General features: G+C 36.9%; 2 protein-coding genes and 3 pseudogenes across 4 annotated transcripts; all 5 read right to left on the bottom strand.

Moving 5' to 3' along the window:
* Window positions 1-179: 179 nt before the first annotated feature.
* Window positions 180-3,722, bottom strand: LOC143858751 (uncharacterized). The gene is made up of 2 exons (XM_077369462.1): window positions 2,620-3,722; window positions 180-639 (listed from the first exon to the last, which is right to left on the bottom strand). Exons 1-2 carry the CDS (start codon window positions 3,154-3,156, stop codon window positions 487-489), a joined length of 690 nt encoding a protein of 229 aa, XP_077225577.1. The 5' UTR covers window positions 3,157-3,722; the 3' UTR covers window positions 180-486.
* A 583-nt stretch (window positions 3,723-4,305) lies between these two features.
* On the bottom strand, window positions 4,306-5,318 carry LOC143858753 (germin-like protein 3-7; annotated as a pseudogene).
* Window positions 5,319-7,585: 2,267 nt separating this feature from the next.
* LOC143858483 (germin-like protein subfamily 2 member 1 pseudogene) lies at window positions 7,586-8,452 on the bottom strand (annotated as a pseudogene).
* Window positions 8,453-11,804: 3,352 nt separating this feature from the next.
* LOC143858482 (germin-like protein subfamily 2 member 1) lies at window positions 11,805-12,791 on the bottom strand (annotated as a pseudogene).
* A 1,506-nt stretch (window positions 12,792-14,297) lies between these two features.
* Window positions 14,298-22,320, bottom strand: LOC143858603 (uncharacterized). 3 transcript variants are annotated; one of them, XM_077369293.1, is made up of 14 exons: window positions 22,184-22,319; window positions 22,047-22,091; window positions 21,814-21,912; window positions 20,563-20,673; window positions 19,680-19,854; window positions 19,454-19,510; window positions 17,793-17,929; window positions 17,615-17,674; window positions 17,385-17,527; window positions 17,167-17,243; window positions 14,992-15,071; window positions 14,799-14,885; window positions 14,575-14,644; window positions 14,298-14,479 (listed from the first exon to the last, which is right to left on the bottom strand). In XM_077369293.1, exons 1-14 carry the CDS (start codon window positions 22,253-22,255, stop codon window positions 14,466-14,468), a joined length of 1,227 nt encoding a protein of 408 aa, XP_077225408.1. In that variant the 5' UTR covers window positions 22,256-22,319; the 3' UTR covers window positions 14,298-14,465. The 3 variants fall into 3 exon arrangements, 2 of the variants coding, with proteins under 2 accessions (XP_077225408.1, XP_077225409.1); XR_013238984.1 differs by lacking the exon at window positions 17,167-17,243; XM_077369294.1 differs by lacking the exon at window positions 17,167-17,243 and having other exon boundaries at window positions 17,385-17,448; window positions 22,184-22,320.
* Between the last annotated feature and the right edge of the window lie 4,724 nt (window positions 22,321-27,044).

Here is a 27,044-nt window from a genome sequence, read left to right as displayed (position 1 = left end):
AATTATAGTGGTTCGCCAATTAGTAATCTGATTTTGTTTGCTCAAACATAGTAAATTTTGAATAAAAAAATACCGAGCATTAAGGAGCCCAAGCATCTAATGGTAGAGATCTTGCTACAGCATTTGTTCTAGTCGATGTCAGAAATGCATAACTACCATCCAAGTGGGTAGGACCAAAATGCAGCATAATAGAGACCATGCCTTCAATTTCAGCTTACTTAGAGAAAAAAGTATTGACTTGACATAATGTAAAGTACATGGTTTATTAATAGGGTGGCTATCTCTAATCCACCAGTCTATGCCGTGTAACCCACTTTAAAAAGGGCCCCTCAGAAAGATCAAATAAAGGAGTAAAATGAAGAAAGAAATCTCTCCCACGCTTACTTGAGCAAATATACAAGGGAGGGTAGACTGCTTTTGAAGGTTCTTTTGGCTTTTGTTGGCTTTCAAGACAGTTTCTTCAATTTAGAGACATGGAATGTTCCTTCACTCAGCCTTCTGTACAGTAGTCTTGAACAAGAGGATATACAATTTATCCATGGAAAAGTAAACAAATCCTCCTACTGAATGTGTCACAAAAGACCCAAAACTGGTCCCTACAATACAATGCCATGCAGGGCCATACACCCCATCAAATTCCTGCACAAAGCCAAAACACATCCTATGTTCATACCTTCAAGGCTTCAACTAACAAACAAAAATAACAAACCACATCTTGTATTCAAAGTTCTACTGATAAAACACTCAATAAGGAAATCAATTTTTCTAGAGCACACATAAGATAGATAGACAAACAGATATATCATGAATTTCAGCCTGCTGTGGCGGTGGCTAGCAAACATACTATGGTGGGTCTCCATAGGCAAATCCCTTTCTATAATTGCAACACACTCATAGGTTCATTAGAAGCCAGCCTCTGCGGCAGTGCATGTCGATGTACTGGAAAACATGCTTTAATGGATCTTATTGATGTTTATGATGGCAAATGTTCGAGACTTCTTAGTCAGCAGTATGAGTTTTACTCTTGCTATAATGGCATCCAAAATCTACAATCATGGGGTGATCATCACCACAAGCACGTACGCACCATAAAGTCAAATCATAGACTTCAGCACTGATTTTGGGTAGCTGAGAAGCTGGTTCATGTGAACTAAAACCTATACATGATAATCCAATGGGACTTTATCCACGCAAGGTTTCAGGTTTCGGTTTTGGAATGCTTTTCAGCCGTGATAAAAATGGAAACATGTCGGTTTTGGATGACGAATGCATACTAAAAAAAATATCACATAAGCAAAAAAAAATAAAAAATAAAAATTCCCATAATAGTTAAAAAATAACGAACACCTAGTGAATACTGACATTCGCTGTCTGAGAATTCAGCTACTACATTTCACATGCTATTCATTAAAATGTTTATACAATGAATCAGCTGACGCATTGGCTAAACTGGGATTGGACTTGGTGGGAATGCGAATTACAGTAAACGATTTATCTGCGGTATAAAGCTTCTTCATCAGGCGGTGGTCCTCTCGATGTGGTGTATCTCTATTTAATGGTATGGTGTATGGGGGGTACCATGAAATTACTATTTTGTGGACATATGGTCTAACGAGTACTATGTTGGTGGGACGCCTTGTCCCCCATGATGTATTTGTTTTGGGGAATTTTAATAAAGCTTCTGTTACTTTAAAAAAAAATGTTTATACATAATGCTTAACATTTCATATGTTATTCATAAAAATATTTATACATAATACATATGTCACATTTCACATCCAATTCATATAAATATAATTATGTAAAGTAAAAGACATTGATATAGCAAACTATTAACACACTTATTGTTTGGGTATGTGTTTCAGTGAGATGGAAACAAAAACAATTCAGTCGTTTATGTCGTTTTGGTGAAAATTTTAAACTATTGATCAGTGATACCTCTTCACTATAAGGTTTGCTTTACAAAGTGATCATTTTCACCTGGCTAGTAAGGGAAATGGGAAAAAATTTAAGTGGAAAGGGAAACATTTGAAGTGGAAATCAATAACACCATGTGCAATAGACTTTAAACCTAGGCCAGTCTTTCAACTACACAGACTTCATCAACTCTGGTAGAATGAGTTATTGATGTCATTACAGAGATAATTGCAAAATCAGATGAAAAGACGAGAGAGAAGAACTTTTCTTCTAGTAAGAAAACCTGAATCAGGCTACAGTGGCAGGAGGTTATATCCACCGGATGGGGATTTTCTCTTGTTGCTATTATCTCTTTTTACAGTTACAGTTGTGAATTAATAACTTCATATGAATTAAGACTTGACTTCATATGAATTAAGACTTGCTAAAATGAATTCTAAAGTCAGGACAGTGGAGTGAGGGTGATTAATAACATCATAGACTCATAATCAAACCCCCACAGTTAAAAATGCTTCAACAATGGCAATGAGAACCCATATAAGAAAATGAAGGCACTTAACACAATTTCAACACAAACTATAAAAAAGCAAGCAACCCACCTAAATACACATGAACCATGAGAAAGCCTAAATAAATATTGGATGTTGGAAATTGGAATCAGTCAAAAAAAAGAAACAGATAGATTGGAAAGGGATGTTTTACCTTCTTGAGAGTAAAAGCAAAGGTCTTAGAGCTAAAATTTTCAAGCCCATCATAAGTCTTCCTAGCACAAGTCACAGCATGGATCAGCATAAAAGGAGGCATATCCTTAGCCATAACCTTTGCACCAAGATTAGAAAAATAACAACCCACTTCAATTTCTGGCTCACAAAAAGACCTCCTCCTAACCCCACCAACATCATTCAACAAAACCAATCTCTTCTCATCTTCATCTGCCTTTTCAATAACCTTAGGACCCATTTTCTCCATCTCTTTGTTTTTTGTGTTTGTGGGTTTGTTGGGTTGTTGATGCTTTTTAATAAGGAGGGATTTGGAAGGACCATTGTTGATGGAGATTGCCATGGCTTTAGCCTGCAAGTGGGCATCAACCCTAGGTGGATCTGCACCTTTTATGGGTAAAGGGGTCTTGTGATCTGTGTTACTTTTTGGGGTTTTGGTGCTGATTTTGTTGAGTGAAGACGAAGAAAAGGGATCTGATGGGGAAGGCTTGATTGGGTTCCTTTTGCGAGTGGGATCCATGGCTTTGTTGCTCCCCTCAGAGGCTGCACAGTGGCCTACTTTGTCATGGGGGTGTGTGTGGATAAAAAAGGAGAGGCAGGGAGATTAATGGCGATTCCAGAGCAAAGGTCGGCGCATTTTAGTCGTTTAATAGGGTGCTTATGTTAATGTACGCTGGGGCATCGAAAAAACCATATCATCTTGGTCAAAGGCTGCTTTTCGGAAGATGATAATAATACTACTACTTTGGATGGCTATATATTTTAGGGAAAATGAAGAAGAAATAGTATTCCCACAGGACCACTTCAGTTTGTGCTTTGACTAGTCTCCATTCATAGAATGATAAGTCATTGATGGGAACAAAAATGGCAAATGCTTCACATTCATGATTCAATGGCATAGATCCGATGAATAAGAACATAAGATGAGTTTTATCGAACCATAAGCCCTCCATATTAGATCTGACGGTTCAATGGCCAACGACTCGCCCCCACATGTCCTGAATGTACAATAATCGCGTCTTGTTAGCAAATTAGGCCCGTTTGTTTGAGATTATGACAACCGATTGTGAGCCCCAAGCCTATTATTGGGCTCAAAATTACATTTAAATTTGGGAAATGATATATGCACGTTTCATTACCTGGGACACCCGGCTATAGCGTATCTATGACTTCAAAGGGGCTGATATACTTGTACTTCACATTTGAAGGAATGAAGTGACCTGATTGCCACGTACAATGCATATGGGTGTCCCAAGTGGTAAAAAGGGGTGAATTTATCATTTCCCTTAAATTTGAATCTAATAATAGGCTCAGGGCTGATAACTGATTGTCATAATCTGAAACGAACACGGCCTTAGAATTTATAGAACCCCCTCTCTCTAATTAAAATATGAGGGCTGCTAGCAAAATCAGATTTTATTTGTAAAATAAAGACAAAATTCCATGTTGTGTCACATGTCGAAATGACCACATAGTTGGTTGATTTCACTTTCATCTTAAGTTTCCAAACCTTCCTGTTTTGGAAGTATTTTAATGCACTGTTATTATTGTTAATGAAAAAACAAGAAGAATTTCTGAGGCAGACAATCAAGACATGGAAGACAGGAAGAGAGGAGTTAGAGGAAGAAAAGAAGGGAGTGATGTAGGGAATTTGCGGGTTGAGAAAGTGTGACCCCCCAACTCTCATCAGTTTCTATATTATTTGTTCTCCAACAGTATAAAACTACAAGATGTCATTAGTGATGATGGGTCCCAACATAATACTCCATAACACGTTCTTCTAAACAGAAATTAAGAAGAAAAATAAGAGGTTCCTCAAGTGAGGAATTACTAGGGACAAAGAGGGTAGTGACTAAGATTCTCCCTCCCTCATGGATAAAAGGAGAAAACTCAAACAAGAAGATATACCATATGGAGAAGTAAAGGGACCTTTAGTAGCTTAGGAACCAAGATTGGATTTAATTTCATTCACAACGGATTCATCTACTTGGAAAGCTTTGGCCAAAACTTGATTAGGAATAGAAGGATTGGAAGCAAAGAGGGCGAGGGGAATGACGTCTACACCTGGCAATTGGCTATTAAAAGCTGTGATTGCAAGTGCCTTCCCCTTCCCCACATTGTAATCGAAGTGTATCATCCCCCTAGGAAACACAAATATATCGCCTTCAAGACCTTTGAGTATAGAACATTACCAGTAGTCACAAACCCAACAAGCAATCTTCCCTTCACTACAAACACAATCTCACTCGCACAAGGATGTGTGTGAGGGGGATTGACCCCACCGGGAGCGAAGTCGACACGGTTCATTGATAACCCAAGTGTGTTAAGTCCTGGGAAACTTAGGACATTGCCAAAAAAGCACACTAAACCCAAATATGTTTGTTGTGTTGCCTTCTTGTTCTAGGCCGTTGTAGAAGAAGTCGTCCGATGTTACTGTAGATGGACCCTTGCAGGTGAATCCATTCAGAAATATATTTGTGGCGTTTGGGAGTCCAACACAGAAGTCCTGCAGAGGATCAGGGTCTGCTGCATGGCATGAATGAAGGAGTAACATTGCTAAGGAGAGGATTAGGAACAAGGGTGAAGTTGCAAGGGACAAACAGGCCATGCTTGTTCTACTTTAAATTCTCCTGAAAAATGACTTCTCAAGGAGTTGTTTTGAGATATGGAGGGGAGATCATGTCAATATATATACAACATATTACTCTCAATCTATGCATAACGTCCATGCATAGACCACTTATATTATTACCATAATAATCAATGTAGAGGACTGCTAGCGAAACAGAAATCCATTAAAAACGGGATCTTGTATCGTGACAAGTGCGCAAAAAGAAAACAGGGAAGAGAGTTTGAATCCACGCCCTACTCGAAAAATAGTGTGAAAATGACTGAAAGGGGATCTTACAAAAGGGGACCTTATATCGTGACATGGTATAAAAAACAAGTAGAGAGCTCAACTTCCCACCTAATGTAAGCGTGCAAATGGATCCACTTTGGATCAGATCCACCTATTTCTTACTTAGAGTGTTTTTTTGGATCCTATTTCCCGTGTCTCAGTCATGATCCATTTCAAATCGGACCGTTCATCAGAGTATCGTAGTAGGTCCTATTTATATTGTACACAGTTAAAATTCTCAGAAGAGGGTGAGGGCGAGTTGCAGTGGATCCGATTAGAAATAATTTTGGATCCTACGATAGGGATTCAAAATGTGTCCATGGATCCTGGTATTGTGTTTAGATCATGTCCATTTAAGCTTGGACTAAGATGGTTCATCAGAGCGTCTGGGTCCATTTACACCCGTAACCAAATCTCAAAAACATTGTGAAAATTACCAAATCATTGGTCATTTTCACTTTCGTCTTTATTTTTAAACTGGAGTTCCATTTTGGAAGTGTTTTCCATCAAGAGGACTGCTACCAAAATGGAAACCTGTTTTGTGAAAAAAAAAGAGAATCTTATATCATTACACATGGCAAAAAAACTAGAGAGGTTAATCCCCACCAAACGCCACTGAAAATGACCAAATCGTTAGTCATTTTCACTTTGGTCCTTATTTTCAAATGGGAGTTCCGTTTCCCACGACCGACTTGTTAGTCACCCCCTTTACTTTCTTTGCCTTTAAAACTTAATGAATAACGTTGAAGGGGGGGCTTTTATCCGTCAGGGGAGGGGGGGGGGGGGGGGGGGGTATCATTTCCCTAATTATAAATGAATTAAATTTTGACTAGGGCTAGGTCAGCTGGTTGTTAGTTGTTCCAATGTGCACAGTCGATAAGGCATAAAAGAGGGATATTTGTTTTGTTTTGTTTTCTCCTAACCCCAGCTTATTAATCAAAAATGAAAACTATGAAAAAAAAAAAAAAAAAAAAACACCAAAAGAAAGTGAAGGAAATAAGCAGAGAAAATAAGAAATAAGGAAACAAACTACCAAACAAAAGAAACTATACCCTCGAGGAGGGTGATGTCTCCAAAGACAATCTCCGAACTTGGAAGCAAGAAAGATAATCTACTAAACTATTGGTTGATCTATACACATGTTGAATGCCACATCTAACCCAACGGATCACATTGAGTGAATTCCCTCCAAGATGATCTAGCGCATCTAAAATCATCTTACCCACTAATCTGATCCCATGGAGTTAGCTATCCTCATTGAGTTGATCTATCCACATGCTAAGATAGTTTCTATTTTTTTGGCTTATTTTTAGAAGGTTTGTTAATTAAGACTGTTATTGTAATTTACTAAAGTTTGAATAGGATTCAAGTTTCTAAGCCGCTTTAGGAGCTCTCTCTCCACATCTCTGTATATTGTAAGCTTCATGGCCATCTACTATAATGATTTAATGAAAAAAATTAAAGTTTTACAACCTTGCAATTTTCATGGATGTGATGTCTACAAATCTGATCTTGTTACCTAATTATCATTAAATGCCAATAATAGAATCCACTCTCTTTAATTAAAATATGAGGGCTGCTAGCAAAAGGGGATTTCAGTTGGAAAATAAAGACAGAATCCCATGTTGTGACACATGCGCAAGAAGACAAGGAAGTGAGCTCAAATCCCCACGAAATGCAAAAAACACCAGGAGTTATCACATCGTTGATCAACTTCACTTTCTTCTTTATTTTCCAAAGAACTCCTGTTTTGGAATTGTTTACCTTGATGTATTGTTATTATTATTAATGAAAAAGCAAGAAGAATTACTGAGGCAAACAATCAAGACATGGAAGAGAAAAGATAGAGGAAGAACAGAAGGGAGTGTAGGGAATTTGTGGGGCAGAAAGTGTGACCCCACAGCTCTCATTGGTTTATTAGTGATGATGGGTCCCATCATAATACACCTTAACACACTATTCTTAACAGAAATTAAAAAGAAAAATAAAAGGCTCCTCAAGTGTGGAATTACAAGGAGAAAAACCACACAAGAAGAACTTTATTTGTAGCTTAGGAACCAAGGTTGGATTTTATTTCTTTCAGAGTGGGTTCATCTACTTGGAAAGCCTTGGCCAAAACTTGATTAGGAATAGAAGGATTTGAAGAAAAGAGGGCGAGTGGAATGAACTCTAGCCCTGGCAATTGGCTATTAAAAGCTGAGATATAAACTGCCTTCCCGTTCCCCACATTGTAACTGAAGCATACCAGCCCCCTAGAAATCACAAAATTCTCTCCAGCTTTCAAGTCTATTGTGTACAGAACATTAGCAGTAGTCACAAACCCAAAACGCACTCTGCCCTCTATTACAAACACCATCTGAGTTGCACGAGGACATATGTTAGGGGGAACGACCCCTCCATGTGCAAGATCAATGCGGTCCATTGATAACCCAAGTGTGTTAACCCTGGCATAGTCAGGACATTGGCATTAGTAAAACTAAACCCGAAGATTGTTGTGTTGCCTTCTTTGGTTAGGCTGTCGGAGAAGAAGTCGTTCGATGTTACTGTAGATGGATTCTTGCAGGGGAATCCATTCAGAAATATATTTGTGGCGTTTGGGAGTCCAACACAGGAGTTCTGCAGAGGGTCAGGGTCTGCTGCATGGCTTGAATGAAGGAGTAAAACAACAATATCAGTCCTTACGTTTTACCCCTTAAGAATGGGTGTAATTAAAATGGGAAATTTTAATGAGTGCAAAGACAGAACCCGAAAAAAATTCCTTCGGTTTTTTAGGTGTTGAGTATACTAGTCCTTACGCTTTACCTCTATCTATGTTATGCAAAAACTCATCTATCAGATGATCGTAGCCATCCAATAAATTGTCTACAGATGACTGGTTCTTTAAGTAAGTGCAATTTTTGGTACATGGTTCAACCATGCATCTTTAATCAAGAGAACATGCTTTTTCTAGAGAAAGCTGAAATGGCTATAAATGACTCGTTCTTTGATTTGGCCTTTAGCTAGAAAATTTTCCATAGTCAGTTCCCAATACATGCATTGAAAGCTAGTAAAATGACGTAGTGTGTTTCTACTCTGAAAACTAGTAAAATGGCTTCATATGCTCTACCATAAATCTGTCCATTTTAAACCTTCACAAATTGAAGGGTTGGGATGATCTTATGGAGATGATTTTTTGGGCACAACCTATCTATGTCAGGGCCCATCAGATGCATAGTTTGGATCACCCAAACAATGTGGGCTGACCCCATTCCTGATCAACGGACCAGAAAATGTGAGCCCATATCTATCTATCTATCAAAATAATAATATATCCTGAGCTTGTAGGATTCCAAAATGTCATTCGTCTTTTTCAGGAAGAGTTTTTATAAGAAATTTTTTTCTCCGTAAGAAATCAAGTTTGCCGCCTATCAAATTGAATTTTCCGCTTTGGATTTTGATTTGCCGGCTGCTATTATTATTAACTTAAAATTTTTTGGTATCTCCAAAATCGAATTTCACCTCCAAAATAGATTTTCCAGCACCCTCCTCCTGATTTGGGTGCGCCAATTACGTCGCATTGCTTTCATAGTAACTGCTGTAAAATCTATTAAAATGATTTTTTTCCTGTTGTATTTTCTACTTCTATTGCCTTTAAATCAGATGCATATGACATGAGATAAAATAGTCATCTGCGTGCATTCCATTATAACTATGGGTTCTTTCCAATATGCCTTTCCAATGTCAGAATAGTCAACTCAATTTGTAATATGGGGAAGTTAGGAAATTTGTTTTCAATGCATAAACTATGAGTTGTTTTACTTTTGGGTAATCATATGATCACTGTGTGAATGTATGACTGTATTTGCTCTTGCAGTTTTTGCTCTCACTTCATGGAAATGATAGCGGAAATGATATATTTCCACTGCTTCTTGCACCCCAGTTTCGGTGGAGTGGGGTACAGCATTTTACACCCATGCATAGCATGGGCCCAGAATACTAGTATGATTATATAGATAGGGTTATGATATCACCACTACCGGTTTGGATCATCCTATGGTGCGGGCCATACAGTACCTTTTAATTAAGTGAGGAGTGCGATCATCAAAATAAGGTAGTGGTGATATCATTTCCCTATATATATATATATATATATATATATATATATATATATATATATATATATATATATATATATGCGAAAAGCGTTGCAAACAACTTGTAGGCAAATATCATTGAAAAAGAATATGACAAGAATATGATGCTCTGATATTTAGCAACTGAATAATCAAAGAAAAACAGAAAATGTTGTGATACTAGAAACAAAAATCACATCAAATGATGATTCCTCAAACAAATCTGTTATCTTATTTCATCTTGTATTACTGCCAGACAGGGCATCTGAAAAACCAAAGAATCAAGCCTGTTAAATACATGTCACGGGCAAAATCATTCTAAAATGGTTCATCCGATACTAAATAACATTTTTTCTAGACCTGATCGTTCGGCATCAGTTGTTGAACTCTCAGAATCTAACTGTTGTACACATGAAGTGCAGTTACTAGGCTATACAATGTATAACGTATTTGCTTAGTCATGTATATGTTGTAGATAATGATAAGAATAGAATGTAGAAACAGAACAGTAGAATTTGTTGGGCAAGGCACTTCTAGGAAGCTATCTTTAAGATAGTAATTTCCCACGTATAGATGCAGATGGACTCTTGAAATTCTATCTCCAGGATACAACACCGAGAATTTTAACAGGACTGCACTACCTGTATTCTCACGAACCAGAACCCACTCAGAAAATACGTTTAAAACTAGTATGAAAGTTAAAAGAGAAAAGACTATAGAAATTCTGGAAGAAGAAGTGTTATAACAAACTCGGATCGAGTCCCTTTTAAGGACTTCGAATAGGTGCAAATACACCCTTCTGAAGAGACTCAGAATCGGTGTAAAGACACCCTCTCATGAAGAGATTAGCACCCTTCTAAAGAAGGGGCGTAACTCTTCAAATATAGCCGTTTAACAAAAACTGGTTCGGCTATTAAAAATTTTTTTTGTTTAAATGACAGTTATAGCCGTTAGGCCTTAACCGTCTTTTTATTACTTGAAGTTCTTTCATGGTGCTCTCTCAAAGAGAAAGAGCTCCAAAGAACTTGAATGAGATGAGAGAAACTATCTCTTATTTATAGATGAATGAGTGAAGGGGTTTGAAACCCAAATCTCCATTTGGGATTCACCAAATTTCAAATACTTCCCACCAAAGCATTTGAAAAGATTCCAAATGAAAAAGATGGAAGGAACTTTGCACAACTTTCAAGACTTTGATTTTTCCCTTCAAATTAATGGAGGGAACTTGCACAAGTCTCAAAAACTTTGATTTTTCCCTTCAAAATATATTATTGTAATATAATATAATTAATAACACCAATTACATTATTAGTAATATAATAATTTATAATATATAACAGTATAGAGATTAGTGAGTGAGGATGCCCTGGATGCTCTAATCAAAGAGGCAAAAACATAAGGAAATCTAAATTGTACAGCATTCAAATATGTGTAAAATGAAAATGTTGACATTCACAATACCTTCTTTCCATAAGTAGAGATTTTCATGACATTAGCAGTTGACATAGGATTTGAGCAAGTTGATTGTGGGTGTGAGCAAACAAACTGCTACATAGTATTACAAAAGCAAAGTTATGTTAAAAGTCTTCCACTGCGGGAATAATTAGTTTACAATACAATTTCCAGTGGCTGATCGAGTTCCCACACGAAAGCAAGTATCCCACATGGGAAAAGTGAAAGAGATGTGGATAGGCTTATAAGGGCTTCAACACCCTCCCCTTAACGGCTAGCTTTTAAGGCTGAGTTCTACCTGGGCCGCAACAAGTAGATTCGATGGCCAACGACTTGCCCACATGTACTGCACCTACAATATTCTAGTCTTATTACCTAATTAGCATTAAATGCCAATAATAGAATCCCCTCTCTCTAATTAAAATATGAGGGCTGCAACCAAAATAGGATTTCGTTTGGAAAATAAAGATGAAATCCCATGTTGTGACGCATGTGAAAGAAGACAAGGAAGTGAGCTCGAATCCCCGAAGAAATGCAAATAACAGTGTGGAAATGACCGCATCGTTGGTAAATTTTGCTTCCATCATTATTTTCCAAACGAAATCCCGCTTTGGAAATGTCTTCCTTAATGTTTTGTTATTATTGTTAAGGAAAAATCAAGAAGAATTGAGGAGGCAAACAGTTCAAGACATGGAAGAAAGAAGATAGAGGAAGAAAAGAAGGGAGTGTAGGGAATTTATGGGGTTAAAAAGTGTGACCCCAACACTCTCATTAATTTATTATTTATTGTCTCCAACAGTAAGGAACTACAAGATGGCATTAGTGATGATGGGTCCCATCATAATACACCACAACACATTATTCTTAACAGAAATTAAGAAGAAAAATAAAAGGTTCCTCAAGTGAGGAATTACAAGGGACAATGAGCGTAGTGACTTATATTCTCCTGCCTCAAGGAGAGAAGTAGAAAGACCATACGAGAAGATATTCTATATAGAGAAGCATTTGGAGTATTATTAGCTTAGGAAGCAAAGTTGGCTTTGATGGCTTCCACAGTTTGTTTGGCTACTAGGAAAGACTTTTCCAAAACTTCATCAGGAATAGAAGGAATTGCACTAAAGAGCTCAAGGGGAATGACTGCTACCCCTGGAAACTGGCTATTAAAAGCATTGACTGCAGTTGCCTTCCCCTTCCCCACATTGTAATTGAAGTGTATCATCCCCCTAGGAAAGACAAAAAGATCTCCAGCCTTCAAGACCTTTGAGTACAGAACATTACCAGTAGTCACAAACCCAACAAGCAATCTCCCCCTCAGTACATACACTAGCTCAGTCGCACGAGGATGCACGTGAGGGGGATTGATCCCACCAGGAGCAAAGTCAATACGGTTCATTGATATCCCAAGTGTGTTAAGCCCTGGGAAAGTGATGGCATTGCCAAAAATCACACCGAACCTAAAGAAGTTTGATGTGTTGGCTTCTTTGGCTAGGCCGTCGGAGAAGAAGTCGCACCTGTTACTGTAGATGGATTCTTGCAGGGAAATCCATTCAGAAATATATTTGTGGCGTTTGGGAGTCCAACACAGAAGTCCTGCAGAGGATCGGGGTCTGCTGCATGGCATGAATGAAGGAGTAACACTGCTAAGGAGAGGATTAGGAACAAGGGTGAACTTCCAAGGGACAAAGAGGCCATGCTTGTTCTACTTTAAATTCTCCTGAAAAATGATTTCTCAATGAGTTGTTTTGAGATATGGGAGGGGAGATAATGTCTATATATATAGGACACATGTGTCTATATTTGCATAGAGTCCATGCACAATCAAATTGTAGACCCAATTATATTGTTACCATAACAATCATTAGGGATATGCCAGGGAATTTTGAGAAAGGCATTTCCCAACTGACTTTTGCTTCAGAGAACAGCCACCTCAGATGTATTAAATGAATAAAACAAAATCTGCTGAAAAGTGATCCTGCGTGGCTGTTCTCTCATGCAAAAATCAGCCACTAAATGCCTTTCCGCAAAATTCCCTAGCAAATCCCCAATCAATAAATATTACATGAAATTATAAAAAAAAAAGGGATTTGCTAGGCAATTTCGCAGCACAGGTCGCTTTTGCATGACACAACAGCCACCGCCATGAATTAAATGAATAAGACAAAATCTGCTAAAAGGTGAGCCTGCGTGGCTATTGTCTCCTGCAATAGTGAGAAATTGCCTAGTAAATCCCTATAAGTTGATTAAATTTAGACTAGGCAAAGAAAAGGGTAAGATGTCTCCCTAATTATTTTCCGATTCTGGTATGTGTAAAGAGGGGTAAAAGCCAGAGAACGACCGTTAATCTTCTTTTTTCTTCCCAAAACTCCGTTGGATTGCCTATGATATTCCTTAGAACCAAAACAACAATATCAGTAATTACGTTTTACCTCTTAAGAATGGGTGTAATTAAAATGGAAAATTTTGCTGAGTATAAAGACAACCCCAAATACTTTTCTTCAGTTTCTTAGGTTACGTATACCAAGATGATTTTTTCCATTTCAAAAAAAAGGTTACGTATACCAAGTCCTTACGCTTTACCTCTAGTATCTCTGTTTCCTTTTCTATATGACACCTATTTCAAAAACTCATCTATCAGATGAACTCAGCCATCCAATAGATAGTCTACAGATGACTGGTTAACACAACATTGACCAGATTTTGTAGATTGGTCCAGTTAGTGCAATTTTTGGTACATGGTTCAACCATCTTTAACCAAGAGAACATGCTTTTTCTAGAGAAAGCTTAAATGGCTATAAATAAATGACTTCTTCTTTAAGTTTTGAATACAACATAGATATATTCTACATGGGTTTGGTCGATACCAACTGCTCAGCAGTCTCCATGCTTTGATTTGGCCTTTAGGTAGAAAATTTTCTCAAATCAGTTGCCAATACATACATTAAAGCTAGTAAAATGATGTAGTGTGTTCTACACTGAAAGTCTGTCCATTTTAAACCTCCAAAAATTGAAGGGTTAGGATGATCCTATGGAGATGATTTTTTTGGCACACCCTATCTATGTCAGGGCCCATCAGATGAATGGTTTGGATAACCCAAACAATGTGGGCCCACCCTATTTCTGGTTGACAGACCAGATAACTTATTTCTGGTTAAGCCCATATATATCAGAAAAGTGTTGCAAACAACTTGTAGGCAAATATCATTGAAAAAGAATATGATGCTCTGATATTTAGCAAGGGAGCAATCAAAGAAAAACAGAAAATGTTGTGATACTAGAAACAAAAATCACATCAAATGACGATTCCTCAAACAAATCTGTCATCTTATTCCATCTTGTATTATTGCCAGACAATCTCCAAGAACACCATCATACTTGGGCATCTGAAAAATCAAAGAATCAAGCCTGTTAATTACATGTCACGGGCAAAAGCATTCTAAAATGGTACATCTGATAATAAATAATAATTTTTCTACACCTGATCGTTCAGCTTCAGTTGTAGAGCTCTCAGAATCTAACTGTTGAACACATGAAGTGCAGCTAGTACCCTATACAATGTATAAAATATCTGCTTAGTCATGTATAGAGATTAGAGAGTGAGGATGCCCTGGATGCGCTAATCAAAGAGGCAAAAACAGAAGGAAATGTAAAATGTACAGCATTCAAATATGTGTAAAGTGAAAATGTTGACATTTACGATACCTTCTTTCCATCTGTAGAGATTTTCATGACATTAGCAGTTGACATAGGATTTGAGCAAGTTGATTGTGAGGGTGAGCAAATAAACCGCTACATAGTATTAAAAAACCCAGTTATGTTAATTGTCTTCCACTGCAGGAACAAATAGTTGCTAATGTGACTATCTACAATAAAAAAGCATAAGATATTTGCTTGCCTCTGATACATATGCCTCGACATTCTGCTTCTGCCAAGAGGGCTTGCTTACCAAACTGTGCTCCTGATATAGTGGCAAAGCTGCATATAAATTGTTGTTTCAGGAAGGCAGAGAGCAGAGAGACAGATTTTGAATGTGACAGATATCGCAGAGGAAAGGTATTAGAGCTTGCAACTAACAAAGCGAGTATAGAGAATATGTGTGTAATATAATCTTACAGGTATTTTGCATGTCGTTTATTTCATTTGCAAACCAATACTAACCAAGTGGGTATAAAGAATGTAATATAATATTACAGGTATTTTGCATTTCATTTATTTCATTCACAATTCTTTATACATTAAAACTAACAAAGTGAGTATACAGAATACGTGTGTAATATAATATTACAAGTATTTTGCATTTCTGTTATTTCATTCACAATCCTTTATACACCAAAAAAAAAAAGGCTTACATGTTGGTCAAGCATATTGTGTTGGATCAAGCACCTTCCTGACACTTGAATGCAGTTCTCATGCATAAAGGAATTGGGAAGAAAGTGAACCTTGACTGCAGTGTGGAGTGTCTCACCAATGCAATCGCACGTTTGCATAAGGAATTGAGAAGCAAGAATTTGGAAGAACTGAATGGAAGATGTATTGATTTTTTGGGGTACGTAAGATGTATTGATATTAAGACATGAAACTAGTAAGGCAAACCAAAAAGGCGTTGTCTGATGCCAAAGGACAAGAATAGTGTTTGTGGGAATTTCTAAAATATAGAAATATGTAGAGTTGCTTCAAGGTGCGTAATCGCTTTCCTTAGACAAATTTCGCCCCCACTAGTTGTGTGCAAAGGGGATCCGCGAATTGCCTCCAAGATACAATGAAACCTTGTAGGAATGTCCTACAAATGTTTGATGGCACTTTGCACAAGCGGAATCAAACCCAAAATGCCTTTCAAGAACTTCAAGCCTTAGAGAAAAACACAAAAACTGTTTCTGCAGAAAACAGTTTTAGTGCACTGTTTAATGAATAAAATAACTTGAAAATCAAGGGTGTAGGAAATTGCTAGAGAGAGAAAGAAAAGTACAGCAATAACTGATTTTCAGTATATCAAAAAGACAGATTTCTGCTCTTTTTATAGAGCATTAGATGTCTATTCATCAAGGGAAACATCCCTTCAAAACATCTCTTGGATTGGTTTGAATAATGACCATTCGATCACAACCTTTTGTGATTTAAGTGGTTTGGATCATCCACAAGATGTCTCTTGTGTTTGAAAAACATCCATGATTGTTGGGGACCAAAAGACATGAAGAATAGTTGAAAAATGGAAGTGAATAGCCATGTCGATTTCTTCCCAACGGATACTTTTTCAAACATCCGCGGTCGCCCGCCAGCACGCTTCTATCCATTTTATTTTCTATGATCCAAAGAACCGTGGTAGACCGGGATACCCGCGGTCGCCCGTCCACACCTTTCTGGAAATTGTTTAAATTTCCAGTAACCAATCTGCGGTCGCCCGGGATACCCCGGTCGACCGGACCTGTCTGGAAATTGTTTTTCTAATTTAAATAAAACTTAGTAAAATTCTTTTAATTTTCTCAATATCATTTTGCAAAATTCTCTAACAAATAGTCCTTAGACAAGAGGCATCACCGATTGACTCAAGCTAGTATTCAAAGTAGCCATACTGGATAAGCTTCCTACTCAGTAATGGTGGAACATCATTTGGGTCATTGCATCATGAAGGGTCAAGGACCTTATGATACAATAATGTATGTCATGCATCTCAAAGCTTATACGCTACAAGCAATAGCAATCTAACTTGTGCATTCTATTATTTTCTGTTTTCTTTTGTTCCTGTTGTCTATCACTGGCTTATTGCAATCTGTAATCGCATAGGCACCATTTTCTGATGTTTGGATGCATCCCATGTTCTTAATATGATAGTAGAATAAGTTTAGTATAGTTTGGTTTAGTATTGTTTGTGCGTACATCTCTTTTTCCTTAAATTTTTTATCAAGTTTTTCAGCATACAGTGCTTCTGGAATTCCTAGCAAGCTTGCCCTAGAGAAAAAAAAGATTGGAGTTATTTGTAGCATCAAATTGAAAAAGCAAATGACATGGATTCAAATCTATCTGTAATTGGTATATCTATGGTTTCATCTTAGAGAAAGAAGGCAAAATAAACCTGTATCTCCCACAGCTCCTTGCCCAAGATTCTTGAATGGTGAAGCTTCTCTATCTACTTGAACCATATCTTCTAATCTTTAAAAACAAATGTAAAATACAATATATAAATGATAATGCATGGGCACAATATGTATATAGATTTGCATTAAGATAGACCTGTGTTTAGTGAAGCTCAGTTATTAATATTAGGTATTAGGTAAGAAGCATCCACTGTACCTATTATTTTCTTCTCTGCTATTCCTTGCACATGCTTCACGACCACGCTCTTTTTCTCTGACTTCTGTGTTCAAATTAGTAATAACAGTATCCTGAAATTTTTGTAAGATAACTCCCAAGCTCTGGATCTCAAAACGCAATACCTGAAACTTCAATGCTTTTAGGAAATTTATCACTAAGTAAACATTATCAGAGAGAGGTTAACGCCAAATTGAAATTTAGAAAGAAACCTGGTTCTCTGCAGTTAAATTCTGTATAATCTCTTCCTTCATTGATAAGGATTTCTGAAGGTAATGGCCATAAGGATAAAACACTGGATTCGAAACATTAACAGGATAGTAGAAGTCATCACTTTGGAAATAAATACCGCAAGTATATTCCCATTTCTCACAAAGTTTAAATGGATATCTCGTCTATTTGTGGCTCAAGGTTGCAGCTAACTTTTGCTTCCTTAAGCTGTTCTTTCAGTTCCCAAACAATGCCATCCTTTCTGCGAAGCTCATCCTGGTTATTTCTCAGCATATTTTCCAGGAATGAAATCTTTTCTGCAGCAAAATGGTTAAGTAATTGCAGGCAGGACCTTATAACAAACAGCATATCAAGTCTGATTAAATCTAGTCTAGCTCAACAATAAAAAGTGCTTGAGGTTTTAATATTAACATAAGAAAACTTCTTGAACTTCCCATCAAGCAACTATGCTTTCCACCTCCACCAATTACTATCTACCTAGTGCCCATTAATATAACAGATAAAGTGACAAGAGTTACTTTTTATTTGTAGAACATGCCAAAAGAACTACTTAATTAAAATTTTCAGACTAATTTTGGTTCAAGTTAGAACATGTTAAGTGCAAGATAAATAATAAGGGTATGATATTTCATAAGTTTTTGGCAGAATAGAACTCTACCGTATACACCTCGCTTTTGCAGAGGCTCCTACAACTACAGGTTCTTTGGCAAATAATTTAACAGGGATCAGAATCCGGCAAAGGTATTTCAAACACAGGCCCAGTTAGCCCACTTGGTGTATCGCATAAGCATGAAACAACATTTTGATGCCTCATTTAAGAGTCTCAATTCTGGTACAGAATTGTCACTAGGGAAAGTTGCAAGGGATTGCCAAATGGAGAAATATTTCCAAAGTTCAATCCTAAGTTTCAAATGGAAAAATGCTTTTTAAAAGCCAACACACTAACTTAGTCAAATCAGTTTAAACAACTGTTGAGCTAGAGTTTAAACACAAATCTAAAGTTTCTTGGCCCTTTAGGGCCATTTTGTAATTTATATTCTGATTGATATAATGAGGGGAAAAGACAAGTCGTGAAGAAAGACTTGAACTCCCATACCCAAGCATTCTTGTGGTTTGTTTGTGTGCCCTGTTCTCTCTTCTTCTCCAATTCAAGGAAAGTTGACATGATTGTGTTGGGAGTTGGGACACAGAACTCACTGGTTTAGCAAAATGGAGTTGAAAGAACAGCAGTACATGAGCTGAAAATTTGTATGACAACTTCATGTTTGGGATTCTTTTCTTGCCGAAAGGGTTTTGTATAACAGCTAGCTGATCAAAGAAGTGGTTGCACCTATTTAGGGATTCTTTTCTTCAATTGAAGTTCATGTACGATGACGAACACTCCATACTTGTGTCGTAGTTCGGTCAACTACTCCTGCTAGGGCCTCCCAAGATAATACAGAGTAGATATATTCCTTAATGAGTGGATCTGTATGGGTCCAAAAGAGGAGATCAAAATTGTATAATTATCTTTTGTGATTTCTTTCCTTCAGGGCAGAAGTTGCAGTAGAAACATATTAACTCATTTTTAGAGTACTTCAAGGAAGGAAAATTCCAAATAATTAACTGCTATGAAACTTTCACTTCATCATATAGAGGTAGTTAATTCAATTCCTATAGTGAGATCACCAATGCGCGTAAGATTGATGAATTATTACAATACAGAGATTATCATCTTCATAGTGATCTGTAGTCCTAAGTGAAATCATAATTAGCTAATAACGAGGATTTTTATTTTATTTTTAAATTGACAAATATTAATAACGAGGATTTGAACTTACCAAAAAAATCCTTTTCAAATGTCGAAATCTTGTCCATTTTCTTCTTCAATCCAGCCACTGGAAAGTGTATGTAAGATCCAAGCGGATGTAAGATCATGACAGATGTAAATTGTCATCAAAAGATCATGACAGATGTAAGATCCAAGCGGGCCAATGCCACAGGAGCTTCACTAATTATAAATTGAACATAGACATGTAAATAGTAGTAGTTTTGTAAATTACGTGCCTACTTTCTCTTTTTCATTCACAAGACATTGCACACTGTCCACAACTTGCTTCACAGCAACAGCTTCCTTTTCTATCGAGTCAAATAATAAAAAATGTGTTTGTAACTTCTCTGAAAGAACAGCAAGCTTTCTATCTCTTGTCTCAATGGAATGTTTAAGCTCACAAGTAGAATCCTGCATATGAATATGCATCAAAAAATATGGAATGGTTTCTAATCCAGAGTGGAACACATGATAAATTAAAGCATTCGCATGGCATGAAGATTCAACTGTGTAAAATACAGTGACTCCATCATGAAACTTCTGCTAGCAGAGGATTTATCAAATGAAAGGATGATGCATACTTGGCACAGGTTAGATTTGATAAGGGAATATTCATCAACATGATATATCCTTTAAACTGTAGGAAAGCAGAATGATATGCATAGACTGAAGATGAAGAAAAAACATCTTGAAGAACATGGGAAAAACTTAAAAACAGAATACAGACAAAACACTAACAGATTGCAGCATATCCCATGACTCATCATGTCAACACCTCAACCAGAAAACTGCACTTTTGAGTATGAAGTAGGTGCCCAAACATGTAACAGCTATCTGTGAAACTTAGGGAATTTCTTCACTCAAGAATTCGAGGTAATGCATGATGTTCGGAACTAATAGCATCATGAAGAACATAAGCAACTTTGTATTTGACAACATTATCTTGACCGCAAATCAAGGTGACATAATGAACCTTTCACTACTTTCAGTTTATATGTAATTAAATTTGCACCTTATATAGCTAATTTCATATGGAGCAATTTATTATTTATGATTATGATAGAAAAGAAAAGAAAAAAAAACCACCATAGAGATTCCAAACAAAAGGAAATTACAAACCTCGTAACGGCTTACAAAAGTCTCTCTTGATTGAAGTAGGCTATCTATAGTTCCCTTTAACTCCTTTTGCTTCTTTTCTTGCAATGCGTTGTCATTCTCAAGGTATTTCACCTGCAAATGATGAAATGCACTGTCACCCATGGCTTAACACTCCAGGGGCTACTGATCACCAATGTTTTGAATAAGGAAGCAAAGACTGAAGCAGTAAAGTGGTGCCTTAGGTCAAATTTGTTCCATAGAAGGTCTGTATTCTGTAATATGACGTCATAAATTGAACTAGAAACGTCTGGTCTAGACCAATCATACCGCCAAGTGGTCCTATGTTTTTTGGGGTTTTGATAATCCATGACCAATTTTGTTCCAGTCTGGATGGAAAGGTAAATTCGGTCCAGCTCTTAAACACATCATGACATTGCACCTATTTGCTGCTTCTACAATAGTCTTAATTTCTAATTCTATGCTAGATCATGTTATGTGCAACAGCATGGTTCATTACATAAACTTAGGTTGGTAATATATGATGTAAATTAGCACTTTATCACTTCTTCCTGATTATCTCATATACAATCTAGCAAGAATGGAGCTGCATGTAAAAAAAAAAAATAGTGGGCCAAACCTTTCCATCAACGCTTTTTCCCTAAGCATTCTGGAAAACTTTGATTGAGGACCACCAAAACGAAAAGAAAATTATAATAGGCGATATTATAGTAGGCTTCCTTTAAGCTTATTCAGGTTAGCCGTTCAAGTCTACACGTGATGAACATATGCTTTTCACCAACTCATGTATATACAAAGTGAACCATAAATATTACTGACAATGTCAAATTAGAGAAAATCCTCAGATTCGAGAGCTGACATCAGACTGAAATGTCATGTTGCAAATCAATTGTAAGCCATTAAAGTTCCCCTCCAATTCTCATGCTCATGGACTAAATATTAAAAATTCGAAACAATACACACAACATCCTCTCTTCTAAAGTTTCCTTTTATCATTACAAAGATTCTAGATTTCTAACTCACGCTGTCACGCATACATAGATACAATTTCAATTTCAACTAAATTCATATTTTGGATTGAAATTTGAACACTAAAAAACACAACTCCAAGTATACAAATCACTCGAAAAATCATTTTCGATCATATACAAATCATTCCAAAAGAAGAAAATCACCATAAATATAATACTCATACCATTAATTGCACAAATCGCACCTTATAATCAAATTGAATTCAAAATGAAATTCACTGACCTTGTTTTCGAGATTATGTTGCATCTCATGGCACAAAGCTAACTCCGCTTGCATTTCCTGAAACTTTCGACCTAATTCCACTTCATTTTGCTTTTGTTTCTAAATCAATCATCAGAAATAGTAAGATCTAAGAACAGGTAGGAAAAATACAAAAGCAGAATCAGATTACTCAAAAGAAAATGAAAATTACACAAAAAAAAAAGGAAAAATCAAATAAATCGCTTCAAAGCAACCTGGATTAGAAGGTGGAGTTCTTCTCTGGCACGCTGCTCTTTTTCCTGAGATTTGGAGAGATCAAAGAGATGATGAGAAAGGAAAAGAGACAAAGAAAGAAGAGATTAGAGCAATTAGGGCAAGAAAAGAGTATTACCTTGAGATCTCTGGCTTCGAAGATTAGGGCAAAAAGCTGGAGCTTGAACTTGGATAGGCTCAGAAGCTCCATTTTCTCCGGATTTTCAAACTTCCTAAATACTCGCGCTCTACGGATTTTATATAGGACGAGTATTTCCGATACGGAGGAATCGGCCGGTACGATATGGCTACTCGTTTAGGTCCTCCCCGAGGACGGGCCGGACCGTTCATCAGGTGGGACCGAGTCTAAAATCTAGCTGTCTGATTCAAAGATATTTATGTATTGAATCTGGACCGTGGATCAACTTCTTTATAATAGCACATTTGAAATGTTAGACATACTTCCTATTGGATGGTTCATACAGTTAGGGTATAAATTAAAACAATTTGTGATGGGTCCTACTTGATGAGTGGCTAGGATCAAGTAGATAAGTAGGGGTTTGGCGAGACCCCTAACAGTGTATTAAGATGAATGACCGTTTCGATTTTGGGTGATTTCGGTGTCGGTCTCCACCCAAATCCGAAATTTCGAATTTCAGTCGAAATTTAAAACCATGATTATAACACATAAGACGGGTTCTGTCCCGGTACTAAATATCCACTAAGACAGGCATACATAACTCAGAATAGGTCATCTAAATAAACCGGCAGGGGTCTCCGCCAAACCCCAGCTTTCCTATCCCGAAAGGAAACAAAAAAAAAAAAAAAAAAAACTCAAAATGTGACCTATCCGCCGCGGGAATAGACATACCCTACTCACCTTATTCATATGGGCTACTAGGGGACTAACAATGGTCTTCATTCTTGGCAATACTCAAGGCACGAAAGTGGTGAAAGAAGAATAAAATTTCCAAGTTCTACAATATTTCATTGTTTGGTTGCTTCGTCTACCTCGCTCTCGCTCTCTAAATCCTTCATATGGTATTTGGACGATTGATGATTCATTGTTCATTATTTTTATCTGGCTGATCCTAATAAATCAATGGCTATTAAAGAATAGTACGATCTAGTGATCAAAATTTAATGGCTAAAGAAGCCACTGAGTACCATAATTTTAAAATAAAGCTATTTCACAGTATTGAAGCTTTAAATTTTCGTGATACATTACCCAATATATTACAACATTTCAAAACATTGTCAAAATATTATGAGATATTAGCCAACGCATCGATATCGAAGGTATATGTTGACATCAATCTATATCAGAATATTGGCCGATATTTCCCGTTATTTAAAAATATGTGATATATTATACAATATATCAAAACTATCACGGAGATGCACCATAGATATAGTTTCAGTGGGCGATAGTTTCCTCAAGGACAATAAATTCAGACTCAGAGATCTTATTTCTTCATCTTGTAGTGAACTAGTGATGCGGTGAATAATTGCGATGACCAATGATGGTGGGCCCATTTATTATCATATTGCTGTACTTTGATAGCGGGAAGAAAGATAAATGTCGAATGTGTAAAATTTGAGAGAATTTCTATTATTCTTGGATGATATACAATAGAGCTCAAGGTGTGCTTATATTGAGCACATATATGATAAACATAGAAAGAGATCAAGCAAACTATGGAAAGAGATAATGATGGAATATTCTAATGTAATCTACTTACTAATTATATCTAGCTGCCTATTTTAGTGGGTTGCCTCATTAACCAACTTGCCTAATCTCCCACAAGAAGATCTAACGGTGAGATCTACACCTAATCCAACTGTGGATCTCACATATTCTAACAGAATGCGAAACTAGAGCGCCCATAAAAATGACAGAAAGTATAATAAAGAACCCACCTATACTTTCGTATAGCCTCCACAAGTAGGCCACATTCATACTCTCATATAAACCCATAACTCCACTCAGTACTCTCATGTGGGCCGACAAAGTAGCTAGGCACCATTCATTCTCACGTGGGCTAACAAGTAGGCCCTCTATTTCTTCACTCTATCGTTTGGGCTAGTTTCCACTTCTCGAGATAAACATATCTTGATATAATCCACACGCAGGTAAGTCCCAAACAATCATAAAGGCAAGTGCAAGGGTATGCTTACCAAATTGTGATCTTGTATTCTTGTGATCATTTACATGAGTGAAACGAGTGAGTACTCCCAGGATTCAAACAATGCAGACTCGAGCTAATCTCAAATTTTAGTTTGCACTGCTAGTAAGCTAAGTTGTGATTTAGTTTGCAACATTCCTTGAAGTTGCAATTCGAGTTAGAGCGTGACTATTATTTCAATGTGACCTAAAACTAACATCCACAACATTACTTAGCACCTCATGCTTAATATAAAAATATCGTGATACTAATCTACAAGCTTGCAAGTCCCTATCAATCACAAAGGTGGATACAGGGTTACCCTTAACGCCTTATATACTTATGTGATCAAATCCACACGAGAGAAATGAGTGAGTAGGCCCGGGACCTGAATTACCCCATTCGAGACCCAATTAAATTGACACATGACCCAACCGACAAGCCATTGGCCCCCATCCATTGCACCGGTGGGAGCATAGTTTCAAAACTCCCCATTGTCATCATCAACTCTCTCGAGTCACCTCCTTTTTACTTCGGCCACATTCGTGTTTGAGTTTGCTGTCCAAAGTAATGATAGAGTCAACCAAGGACTCAGTTGCACTGTGCCAAGTTGACTAGGATTTGCTTTGGCTGCATTTTAACCCGCATCCTCGCTTTGAAACAATGGGTGAGAGTGAAAAGACTATGAATTTGCAAACTCCTGAGGACTACTGAACCAATTATCTCCCCCAATCTCTGAAGATAGGACCAAGGCATGGGGACCTTGGGGTGCTTTAATGGTGATTGGATGTGTCTTGTCAAATTGGATCTCCCCAAATGAGTTTGGCTTGAAACATACTTCAATTAGCGAGTTGAACAATGTGTTGTATCCCACCAAAATGCGTGTTCTTTTGAACAAACCTTTGTCTATCGTCTCATCTTATCTAGGTAGGTTCAAGCACTAAAAGACTTGGACATTTTGAGGAGGAAGCCAAGGTACCTTCCTACATAAAATGCTCATTGTGGTTAGAGAATGGGATGTATCATTTTCTACACGATTGAAGATTTGAACATCATGTCTACACGTCACTTCTCATACCTACCAAATAAAAATCATTTCGCTTATCCACGTGAAGTTATCGACAAACTCAATTCGCGGATATCGATGCGTCGTGTTTGGTGATAACGATATTACGAAATACTCTTCTCCCTGCTCTCACCAAATTTGTGAAAGTTACTTTAAAATCAGGCGTTTTGGCTAAAGAGGCAAAGGGTGGGCCCCATGATATTCATGGTGGGTCCACCATGCTCTCCCATGTTTTGATAATGACGCTTTACTTTCTTTAGGGGCTGTTTGGAAATCTATGGAATAGCAAAACTCAACTCAACAAAGCCTTTTTCCCAAACTAGTTGGTGTCGGCTAAATGAATCCTTTAGAAAAATTTCATGAAGAAAGTGAAATGAATCTACCCGACACTAATCCTAGCTATAGTCTGGTTGGAAATCTATGGAAAAGCACAACTCAACTCAACTCAACAAAGCCTTTTTCCCAAACTAGTTGGGGTCAGCTAAATGAATCATTTAGAAAAATTTCATGAAGAAGGTGAAAGGAATCTACCCGACTCTAATCCTAGCTGTAGTTGGGTTGGAAATCTGTGGAAAAAATTTCATGGAAAATGAATTTTCCAGTTATGGTATAACTTATTTTTGTATGGAAAATTTTCCAAAAATTTTTTTTCCTTACTTTCAAGGAAAGTTGCAGACCATGAATTTTTTCCCCCATAGAATATTATTTATCTCAAAGAATTTGTTTTACATAATTTTTTCCTAGAAAAGCATAAATTGAAGAGAGGAATGTTATTAATCAAATATGGGAGTCCAAATATCATTTCACTCTATATATAGATGATTCTTAAATATTTTTTCTCTATGGATGATTTGATAACTCAAAAAACTTTTTTCTAATAAAAATTTCATGTGACCTTTTTTTCTCGGAAAAATTGCCAATGGGGAACACCAAAATACAAGAATTGCCAATGGGGGACACTCTTTTGAAAATTTATAAAGGGGGTCAAAAACAGATTATCAAGTCTAAAAAGGGGTTATTAAGTACATAAACAGTGAAAACTTGACCAAAATGCCCCTAGTGGTTATCAAGTGTAAAAAGGGGTAATCAAGTATGTAAACAGGGATTATCAAGTTCATAAAGAGTTTATAACCCCTATTTAGAGTTGATAACCCCTTATGAGACTCAACAACCCTATTGAGAACTTGATACCCCCGGGAGAGATTTGATAACCTTGTTTAGGTTAGAGTTGTTAAATCATATGTAGACTTGTTAACAAGTTGATAACCCCCTTTTAGACTTGATAGCCCTTTCTTAGACTTGATAACCCCGAGAATTCCGTTTTCGACCCCAATTTATAATTTTTCAAAAGATTGTCCCACATTGGCAATTCTCCAATTTTGGTGTCCCCCATTTGCAATTTTTCCTTTTTTTCTAATATTTTTTCCTAATATTTATTTATTTCTGATATTTTTGAGAAATATTCGCTAGCTATTTTGTCTATTCTCTTCTCAAGTGAAAATCCCCATTTAGATTTTCTTATTGTTTAAATTTGGGAACAACACAATGATTCAATTCTCATTGTCAAACTTTATATGGGAAATTTTCTTTTTGAAAAATTTCAACAAGAAATTATGAGCAACTAATATCTTTTCAACTTTGAGGTCATGAGGTTTCAATAGAAAAAAAAATTCATGAAACGACATCCATACCCCTTTGTTTTACACTTATCTAATGACATCTTTGAGAACAATTCTCCAAAATCATTCATGGAGAGGAATTGTGGAATC

The sequence above is a fragment of the Tasmannia lanceolata genome, unplaced genomic scaffold (assembly GCF_043159265.1).
Source record: "Tasmannia lanceolata isolate RefF3 unplaced genomic scaffold, GAP_Taslan_0.1 ptg000026l, whole genome shotgun sequence".
Lineage (NCBI taxonomy): Eukaryota > Viridiplantae > Streptophyta > Magnoliopsida > Canellales > Winteraceae > Tasmannia > Tasmannia lanceolata.
This window is presented reverse-complemented; position numbering and strand designations above follow the sequence as displayed.

Coding starts and splice junctions, on each gene's coding strand:
- LOC143858751 (XM_077369462.1), bottom strand. CDS start 3,156: ATGGATCCCACTCGCAAAAGGAACCCAATCAAGCCTTCCCCATCAGAT. Junction 640..2,619: donor TTGCTTTTACTCTCAAGAAG/GTAAAACATCCC, acceptor GGCTTTGTGCAG/GAATTTGATGGGGTGTATGG.
- LOC143858603 (XM_077369293.1), bottom strand. CDS start 22,255: ATGGAGCTTCTGAGCCTATCCAAGTTCAAGCTCCAGCTTTTTGCCCTA. Junction 19,511..19,679: donor GAATGAAAAAGAGAAAGTAG/GCACGTAATTTA, acceptor TACACTTTCCAG/TGGCTGGATTGAAGAAGAAA. Junction 14,645..14,798: donor TCTCTACAGATGGAAAGAAG/GTATCGTAAATG, acceptor TACATTGTATAG/GGTACTAGCTGCACTTCATG.